This window comes from Triticum dicoccoides, chromosome 4A (genome assembly GCF_002162155.2).
Source record: "Triticum dicoccoides isolate Atlit2015 ecotype Zavitan chromosome 4A, WEW_v2.0, whole genome shotgun sequence".
NCBI classification, from domain to species: domain Eukaryota; kingdom Viridiplantae; phylum Streptophyta; class Magnoliopsida; order Poales; family Poaceae; genus Triticum; species Triticum dicoccoides.
In genome coordinates this window covers 531,530,941-531,541,581 of record NC_041386.1, presented here as the reverse complement: position 1 = coordinate 531,541,581, position 10,641 = coordinate 531,530,941, and the positions used below count along the sequence as shown (strand labels likewise).

Sequence of the window (10,641 nt, the reverse complement as noted above, 5' to 3'; positions counted from 1 at the left end):
GGCAGTTGCACTACAGTAGCAACGCTATATAGGCACTGAAACTGGCAAGCATGAGTTTGCGTTCTATAGGTTTTAAGAATTAGAGACAGATTAGGAAATAAGATGCATTTGGTCTTTAGTTGAAACCCTTCTATATAAAGGGATGGCATCATGAAGGAATGTTAAGCAAGAAATACCAAAGAAACCCCTCCCTCGCATTTGCCTTGGAGCCCTGTCGGGGCTGGAAACAGTTCCCAGTGTGTACAGGAGGGCAAGCAATGTTTCTAGCAATCGCATGGAAAACCTATTATCTTGTTCATCCTCGAATTGCTTCACACATCAGCCATAAGCCCATCAATTTGGGTGTCAGAGCTAATTGTTGCCCCTACCGTCAGGCCAAGCAACGAGGGTTCCGAGTTTTCGGGAACAACCGCCAAGCTTGATCATGTCACCGTGCACTCACCAACATGAATGGACACATTGGCTTGACAGTCATGATGCTAGCCTGGCATACACAGAATCATGGCACCCACGTGGCTCTTCAAACAGTTGACTTGTGAAGTTGGTGGAGTATCGCCTCAAATTGTTCGACATAAACCACTGTTGTACGGTCAGGGTCTCTTAGCTGGAGCTTGATGGTGAGGGAGATCAACATGAACCCAATACTAAAGACATCACAGTCTCGTTGCATGCATTCACCGGCATCGGCATGAGTAGAGCTTGCTGATCATGTTCTTCACCTCCAATCCACTCACCATAAGCCATAACAGACCTCAACCAAGGATGGTCCTTTTTCAGCTAATTGGTCATGTCAGTCAACTAATGGAGAGAAAGATATCAATTTTGGTAAACTTTTAATTCCGCGTGCGTTGGTAAACTTTTAATTGTTGACAACATACAAGTCTCCTTAGTAGGGGAGTCCTACCATTATGCTAATATAATCGAGTATTAAAACTTGGTATCAAATTACTAAATATTTCTGGTGACAACAATTCTGATTTTTCAAATTCGTCGCTAGCCACAACCCTATGGTTCTCCCGCCTTTTTACCACCTCTCCACTTGCGCCTGCTGTAGGTCTTGCCGAAGAGCTTATCCGTAACAGGTGGGACTATACATTTCTGGTATGACATATATTCTAAATATTAGCATTAGACAAGAAAAATAAAGCTTTAAGGAGTAGGATATTCCGTATATTGAACATGAAAGATAAGCAATGAGGATGTAATAGTAGGATCCTACAAAATGATGATAACAATTGCAACACAACCACGCTGAGGTGGCCAACAGACCAACACTAACACAGATGCATAATCATTATAAGCGCTATCAATTTAGAGTGTTTGCCTTCAACTTTTCTAATAAAGCCGAGCATGTTCTAACAAATATCAGTACTAGTGATGTCCACTATAAGAAAACATTGCTGATTGTAGTTGCTACTATTGTACAACTTGCTGCTTGAAATATTGGGTGTGAACTAGCATTTTAGTGTAACTTCTGCACATAATTGCATCGCCCTCATGAAAGGTTGAATGGTCAGAATGGGGTCCTTCTTTATAATTATTATATCCCATTCTTTTCTAAATCTCTTCAAACTTCTTTTATAGCTGTTCTGTTTTAGACCCCTTTTTTCATTTGTGTCAGTTATGACTTGGTTAACCTCCAGTAATTCCAAATTATTTCAAATAAAACAGGCCCTGAACTATCAATAAATTTACATATGTAGAAAATACAACTGAAATGCACAGAAATCATAAGAAAATATATACTTTGTCCATTGAGGTTTAGAGTTGTGACAGCATAATCCCTTGAGCGTCAGTGGTTTATGTTGCTGTGGCTCTAAATCTCATGGGATCAAGAACAATTTTCCAAATCATAAAACTGAATAATACAAAATTAATATTCTGTATCTGTTTTGCCTATTTTATATCAGCCACCCTTTACTCAAAACAATTTCAAAGGGTTCATCTAGTAAAATTGCAAACTCAGACATACAAACTAAGGTTCGGCAATCATCTACGCATACCTTGTACTTTTTTTACGGCAAAGATATCACTATTGTTGCCAGTTATCTTGTCTCACCGACTACTTTCTCAGCTCACTACATGAATCAGCTCAATAGCCGTCTCAGAACCACAATTGCAGGGTGTATTCCTGCTTCACACTAGATCAAAATGGCGCTTGCCTAGCATGCCCTAGGCAAATTTGTCCATTCTTGTTAGGGACAGCATAACAGTAGGCAGTGGCTTCACTTAAGAAAGAAGAGGCAGGAGGGAGAAGGGAGTATGTATAGAGCATAGGTCGCTTGATATTTGTGGGCCTTATCCACTTTTCGGCATTGGCTCTGCTCACAAGGTGTCTCTCCAACCAGATGGCTGCACATGCTAAAATGCGGGAATCTACAGATCATTTGCATCAAAAATACAAAATTACAATGTCCAACCCAAGCGGGTTCTGTTAGCACTAATCTTGATGTTTTGTGCCTACATATTTAGTTTGTCTTCGTTATGCATGTAGCATAAGTTAGGGAGTAGCTAGTCCGGCGAATCTTCAGCGGAGGCATGCGGAAGGCAAGATGCCAAGCCGACGTGTGATACAGCAAGCACGGCGAGATGCCGATGGCGGCGTGAGGCGGTACAGCTGTGTGATGCGGCAAGCGCGTGAGAGGTTGGAGCCTGACCGGCTAGACAAGGTAGTTAGAGCTGAGAGAACCAGTGAGTTAGTTTGTTAGCCTGCTTAGCCGGGTTGTGTGACTGTTGAGAAGAAGCGACACGAGTGGTGTCCGTGGGCGTGCCTGTAGTGCATGTAGTTAGTGGTTAGATAGTGTGTGTGTGTGCATGGCTTAGTGGCTGGTGTGGCCGCTGGGCTGTGTGCGTGCGTGTACTAGTTAAGAACTTGTACTCATGGTTGTTTTGAGCCAAGTGAAATAGAGAAGAAAAAGGGTTGGCTGTGTGAGGCAGCCGGCCACCAAAACCACTTGTGTCTCTTTTCTTTGCGTGTGTTGTGAGAGGCAACCGTGATGAGGGGCAGCCGGTGGTTCTGGCAGAAGGTTCCGGTGCCAACAGATTCGTGTTCAATTGGTGGAGACATCGTGTGCAAGACTTGATTGCCACATGACAATGTCATTAACAAAAGTAACGAAATATAGGCTCTATTGAACCAAAACAGAATAGCTCAGGGATCATTTCGACTACAATATTTAGCAAAATGGAAGGATGTTAAGTGTTTCAAACACAGCCCAGCATTAGGAGTGCAAGAACCCAAGGAGCAGGGAAGGGTAATCCACAGTAGCACCCCAAGTCCATTGCGACTTTTTCCTGATTTCCCCATATTGCTGGGACCAGAGTTACAGAGTGATATTGTTGTGAAAGGTGATACCAGTGTCACGAATTAATATGGTTCCTGATTTAGACTATGCTTGGATCCTGCTAGTGGATAACGGCAGCTGCAAATACAAGTAAAAGTGTGGAAGGAGGAGATTCTGTTGCAACCTCCTCTCTGCAAATTCATGATCCCACTGAACCTCTTTGGGATCATTATTGGAAAGACCCGGTAGTGTTACTAGAAGAAATGCAAATATCACAGCAAGGAAATGAGAGGGAACTAGATGAAATGCAAATATCACAGCAAGGAAATGACAGGGAACTAGATGAAATGCAAATATCACAGCAAGGAAATGACAGGGAACTACTCAAGAACAAGTCATCTCTAATATATATTTAGTCCTTCAATATAAAAACATGCTCACATATTTTGGAACTGTCGTCCAGCAGTAGAAGCATACCCATAAGTATACCACATGTATGCATAACCTAGGCCATCCTAAAAAACATATACATTTGAAAATAGGGGTAGAAGAAAACCTCTTGTTGGGCAGGGGCAAGTGGTCCTTTACAGGCTCTTCCGACCAAATCACGGATTGAAGCTCCTCGGCTAGTGTCAGCACACATGCTACTATCCCATAGTAGCTCATGGTTGTTGTCCAGGTTCAACCACTGCAACTGTAATTTCATCGAGAATTGCGTCTATGTTTAGAAATAGAGGTAATATGAATAAACAATTTACATCTCTTAACCGACAATCTTACCTCCCCTTCAAGTATTTCAAGTCTGGGGGGAGAGGGCCTAATCCATGGAGGAGACAATCCTCTCAGTGGTGTTTGTTGAAGTAAATTCGTCACCACATTATCTCTATTTAGTTTGGTCGGTGATATTCTAGACATAATGAGAGGAAAACTTAATTCATAATCAGACAAATAGAAGGGGAAAATGAACTATACGCTATGAATGCCCTTCAACAATCATTGCACAGAGAGAGTAGTTGAGTCTATGTACCCTGATGAATCACCACAGCTTTGGGAAACATCTGGGTCAGGAATAGCACTTCTAACCGTAGCAGCTGCGCAACTGGTGTATGTCTGTAGCTGAACATCATTGCAGGAGTATTGGCTTTCAAGACGGTCTTTTGGCAGCAACACCTATAAAAGAGAATTATCTTCTGAACAAAAAAATTCTACATGTATACTGGGTGTATTTTTTCTATCAACTGTGTTCACTCAGTTTCAGTAATTATATGACAGTACAATCATCTACCTGAGATGCATAAGAAGGCTCCTTCAAGTAATCTTCTGCAGACTGTTTCAAGATCTGAACATAGGATAACAAAATTCATCATAAGTTTGGTAATGGTGGATCCACAATTTGGATCCCAGCAAGGTAAAAAAACTACAATCCGAACAAAATGACTATCAGTCCATGAGAGCACAAAATGATTCTGTCTACACTGCATTGCCAGTTTACCACTTCTGAGTTCTGATGGTCACCAAATTACCGTTCAGCAAGTATCTGGCATCTCCAGTCTTAGAAACTTGCACTTGTGACACTGTGGCAGCACATTTTCCAAAGGCCAGACAAAAGCACAGCAGTCTATTAAATATAGTTTCTCACGTTCAAACACATTTAAATCCATTTAGCAAACAACTAGGCTATTGACTTTTTTTTAGCTGAACTAGGCTATTAACTTGGCACCTCCCAATTGGGATATCAATAACTTTTATCTCGTATTAGCTACCTCCAAATACTTTTATACACATTTTGTGAATTTGTACATGTGTACACTGATGTCAGCATACTATTATACATTGGGAAAAGTACATGCATATTGTCAAGTTCCTCTGCACTATTCCAGTATTTCTTTCCCATATCTCAGCAATCATGCACTCCCTCCATTCCTAAATATGTTTGAACTACCAAAACGTCATATATTTAGGAATGGAGGGAGTAATTAAACTAGAAAACATACATCATGAGAATACCTCCTTATTGTTGTCCTCATTAGCTGTAGTTAGCAAAAGCTGGAGAAAAACACGTTCTGGTCTCTCAGAAATTTCATCACAGGCAACCTGTAAAAGCAAAATTAGATGGTCAGAATCGGAACCCTAGGAAGGATTAATGCTATTCTGACATAACTGGATTGTAGAGTTGACTAAAAGAGTATAGGACTATACGAGAGTTCAAATTAGAGAAATAGTGAGTACTAGGTAGCTCTAACTGTTATGCTATAATATCATGATTCATGATGACTTCTTTTCTGAACTAAGATTTCCGGGAGAGGCAGGGAAGGGAACCTCGCCCCAGGGTCAAGATTGAAGAAGTATTCTTCTATTTTCTTGCTTGATTAACTCCCCCACAGAAGGTCCTCTTTATATAGAGGCCTAAGATTCCAATCTAAGTAACAATTCATACATCTTATCACTTATTGGCTTAAGGCCCAAGCTAGATGGTACTTTGCTAATTTAAATGATAAACTACCTAAACAAGGGAATGGGAATCTTCTATCCCATAACTGGGAGCTGATATCTTTGCCATATGGCATGTACTTCCGTACATAAAATCTCTTTCAGACTTCAACTAGGAGAAATAGTGGGTATCTCTAAAAGTAATAATCTACCATGATTGATGATGAATTTGTGGTGCAGATGGTAACTAATCGACATAATAAAAAGCAATTTTCATGTTCCAACTCTACTGATACTAAGAGAATCACAAGCACATAAGCAAGGCGAAACAATAGTTCAGAATAAAAAGCACAGATCATAGCCTAGTTGGGCCCCAATTCATTTAAATCTTAAGATGCTTCTTTTAGGGTTCCAAATAAGTCCAGCATGGTGCTTGCTCTTGGTGAATTTTTGCAGCATGTTCTGAAGTTTAATCTTTAATTCATTTGTATAATGATTAAATGACTATTCAATGTTGCAGTGCCATGACTAATGATGAATGCAACATCAGTGTATCAGCAGTGCAATTACTAGCACAAACCCATTAAACAGTTCAAAAGAAATCTGCGCTAAGTCGATTGTGAAGTGGAACGAAGTGGAGCTATTTGTGATAATTTCACAATAATCAAAACAGCGCACATTGAAATCACTTCCCGTCAACTTTGTCTCAATCAAAAAAGAAAAGGATAAACAACCCCAATGCGAACTTCATGCACACGTTAATGCAGATGTATGGCTTTATTCCTCAATGAAAAGCACAATGTATAGACAGAAAGTTTACAACTTACATTTATTAAGAATGGAACAAACGGATTTGTCAGCTGTGAGGAATACCCTTGATGAAGAATTGCAAATGCAATTAAACGCTCAGCTGGTTGAAACATCACCTTGTCCTGGAAAAGGAACAAAGTGGCATAAATAAAATCCTGATTTTCAGTTTCCCTTCACTAATAGAACATATTCCAGAAAGAGGAGAACAGCAAATGAAATATTGTTAGTATGATTAACAGAAGGTCTTTGAGTGCAAAATTTTATGAAATGCTTGCAGAAATAGACACCTAGATATGAAATGCACTTGTTTTGGAAACCTCTCATATCTGCATACATATCATTTTCCAAATGCAAAAATTGGGACAAAATTCAATATTTTCATGTAAACAAGTCGCTGTAGGTGCCACAAAGGTCCTAGAAACCTTTCAAGAACACGATTTGCTACGTTTATATAAGTGAATTCAAGCAGCCAAGCACTACATTTCACTATCAACTTATACAAAGGGACTGCTAGATCCTAGTCAAGTATATAACACATCAAATCAAAGGTATAATTCCAAGCAAAAATGATGGAAAAAAGGGAAGCAAATCCACATACTTATCAGCAATTTGGTAATTCCAAAGACGACCTAAACCCTACTAATTCTACCAAAGACAATAATACAAAAAACAATGATTCAGATATGTATCTTAAATTCTTAATTACTTAGTTAATAAGACAAATGCACTTCTGTTATCAGGACAGATAATTAGTAAATAGTACAAGTTTAATCCTTCATTCAGTACCATCCATAAGAAAGCTGACCTAAAATCCTATTAATCACAGTCAGCCTTGTCAGCAGGGCTGCTATTATTAGAAATTCAGAAGAAAACCTAGTGAGAGATGGAAACCAACTATCAATGATTCTGACAAACAAATTCAGTCAAAATTCAAGCACCACCACTGAAAGTGCAAAAAAAGCATCAGTAACAGACCCACTGAAACTGGGAAGAAGAAAAAGATGATAATTTGAGTCCTTTCGACACTGAAAACAACATAATATTTTCTCCTGAACCAACCATCAAAGATGCGAACTGTGATCCTGAAATAATCCAACACCCAGAACCTAGAAAACAATAAGCACATGAAAAGGAGAACTAATTGCTATGAGCTGAAAATGATAACAATGTGCCTCTTTTAACCATACTAATATATTATTCGCTGATAATTGCCAGTGGAACCTTGCTAAGTTCATAAAAACCCTATACCATAATGATTTCACAGGTTTTTTAAAGAACATGGAAAGAAGTGTTAGCATGTCTTTTCACTAACAGGAGAAGCAAATTGGCAAATGAGTTACGCAGTAAAGTGACAAAAGCCAAATAACACAGCACACACACTACACAGGAAACACGAACAACTTACGTTACTCCTCATGGTGGTTCGCGTGACAAACACTACAAACACTTCACCAGGCCACCAATATACTAACATCTCACTCAAAATCTAAAACCAGAAGTACCAAATAGGCATTCAGTCAAGCAGTTTGATGTGTCAAATGGAAAAAGATGTAGCCAACGTAAACTCTAATAATCAACCCTGGTTCCACTATCTGGTCTGCTATCTTCCCTAGTTGCTCATGATGTTGTCAGATGATTTCAGTAAAAAGGGAAGAAGAATTCAGATCTACGAGTTCAGGAATGTCTACATCTCGATTCTTCTCTTGAACTCTTTCATTTTCCATCTTTTTTCTCCAGAGCTCCCCGAGAACCCCAATTGAGGGCTTTTTGGTTCAGTGCCAGCATATGGTATTCTATGACATCTTCCTAACCATATCGACCTTCAATCTCAAGGGCCGGTGAGTCCAGACCACTATGAAGCCTTCATATTCGCTGTTCGTCCAAGGCTGTGTTGCAACACCACTTACCGAAGGTTTAAGTCAAAAGCGAAGGGTGCATGGTAGCTCGCACTTCGGAGCTATGCCTCCCATCGAGTAAGAACAGAATGGCTCAATCCTTCGCACATCTTCAGTGACCACAGGATGCCTACATGGTTGAAGCAACAAAAGGAGCATGTATACAGTTCCTAAGCTTCGTGGTTCAGCCTCGTGTCCACAATTGCAGAGTTGTGTTTTGTTTTTCTCATTTGTGTTGACAGTGTCGCAAGAATTGGTTTATCCACTGCACTCTGCCCTAATACAATCAGGGATTTAATTTTCAAAAGGGAACTGGAATACAGAATCTTAATCTTCGGCCCGACCCTTCAATCCATTAAAACCCAGACAGAGCAGCCAGAACTACAGAATTTCGCAGACTGACATGAATTTCCAAAAACAACTACCACATAGTCGCCTTAGAATCTAACTGAACTTTGAAATTCTCAGACAAAAACCGTACCCGTCGCTGCAGAGTTTACCACCACGCCCATCCCAGTTCCAAACCTCCATCAACAAGAATACCGACCTGCCCCAAAAAAAAACCCTAGAAACCTATGCGCCTGACACTCCACAGCCCGGGGCCAACCGGCCAAGCAAAACGGCGATTAAACTACGTATACGGAGGGAGTATGCAGATGAAGGGGGTGGGCGGGTTCAGGGCGAGGGCTGCAACGGCTTGCCTCGAGGAGAAACTTGATGGCGGAACCGAAGCGGAGGCGGCGCTCGGGCGGGACGCGGGCGAGGAAATCCGCCACGACGTCCTCGAGCGGGCGCGAGACGCCTGAGATCAGCTTGAGGAGGTCTGCGCACTCATCCCGCCGCATCTGACACATGGGCATGAATGGGGAAGGCGTTAGGGCAGGCGCGGTGGCGGGCGCCGCCGCCGGCGAGGGGCCGGCGTCCTTCCTGGGGGACATGGTCGAGGGGTCGGGTGGGAGCGGGGAGGGCTTAGGAAAGGGGTGAATGGGTTTAATGGTGGCAAACTGGCGATAGACGCTGGCTTTCACGAGTAATTTGGACGCTTTTGTACTTTTTGATATGTGAACTTCTCATGGTTTAAGTCAATTTTGGCACATATTTGCTAAACCTGTGGAGCTTAGTAAAAAAAATGACAACGCTAACGCCCACATGTGTGATGGAAGGCAAATCCGCTCACACGTCCTATAACACATAGACTGCGCCACGGCACCGTATGCATGTGGGAATCTTTTTAGATTTTCAGTTTTTAAAATGTTTTACCTCTTAAATGAAAAATCCGATTGAAGTTCCGTTTTCATCATTAAATCCCTCACGACGAGATTTTCGAAACTAGATCTTATATCAATATATTTTGACGATTTTTTTGGGATTAAAAGTTGCCATGTCTATTGCATATGAATTATCATGATATTTTCAGCTATTTTCTTCTACATTTAAAAATAAATTTTGACATATTATAAAACGAGAAATTAAGAAACTAGACTTGCCATGAACAATAAATTAAAATTGTCATGATACATGCACTTAAAATTGTCATGGTTCATACAAAAAATAATTTTCATGGTCAAAGTACTGGAATTGCTATCATAAAAAAACTAAAATTGTCACATGGCAACTTTAGTTTAAGCATTATGGCAACTACAGTGTAAACATCATAGCAAATTTTAAGCAAAAAAAATTCGTCAAAACATATCAACATGGGTCTAGATTGAAGATCTCGTCGAGACGGATTTAATGGTGAAAACGGATTTTTAATTTGATTTTTTGATTAGGGGATAAAACATTTTTAAGCCGAAACCAAAAATATTCCTGCTGATGTCATCTGTTTGTACGTGGCAAAATGAGTGGTGATGGAGGCGTGTGGACGATGTGCAAGAAGCCGAAACCAAAAATATTCCTGCTGATGTCATCTGTTTGTACGTGGCAAAATGAGTGGTGATGGAGGCGTGTGGACGATGTGCAAGATGCCACACGTGTGGGCGTTAGTTTTTTCGGAAAAAAAAATAAGGATTCATGTGGAGCTTAGTAGAGTTGGGTCAATTTATGTAAGACTAGGATGGGAATGGGCCGGCCCGCTCTGGCCCGGACCGGTGCCCGATGGCCACTCTGCTCTGTTGAGGGATATGGCCTAGTGGTCTAATGATAGGCCTCATTCCTCACTAGATAGCATGGTCCGACCCATTTTAATGCTAGGTTTACAAAAAAACTAGTAACACAACATC

The 10,641-nt window shown here is 40.7% G+C and overlaps 1 protein-coding gene across 1 annotated transcript in view; it reads right to left on the bottom strand.

The window, feature by feature from the left end:
- The window catches only part of LOC119286558 (CCR4-NOT transcription complex subunit 11-like), a 15,141-nt gene extending 5,718 nt beyond the window's left edge, over positions 1-9,423 (bottom strand). Inside the window, exons 1-7 of the mRNA XM_037565935.1 lie at positions 9,121-9,423; positions 6,542-6,646; positions 5,292-5,378; positions 4,570-4,623; positions 4,312-4,454; positions 4,065-4,191; positions 3,841-3,978 (exon numbers count right to left, since the gene is read on the bottom strand). Coding sequence (XP_037421832.1) covers positions 3,841-3,978; positions 4,065-4,191; positions 4,312-4,454; positions 4,570-4,623; positions 5,292-5,378; positions 6,542-6,646; positions 9,121-9,357 — 891 coding nt within the window. The 5' untranslated portion in view covers positions 9,358-9,423. The remainder of the gene's footprint in view (positions 1-3,840; positions 3,979-4,064; positions 4,192-4,311; positions 4,455-4,569; positions 4,624-5,291; positions 5,379-6,541; positions 6,647-9,120) is intronic.
- Between the last annotated feature and the right edge of the window lie 1,218 nt (positions 9,424-10,641).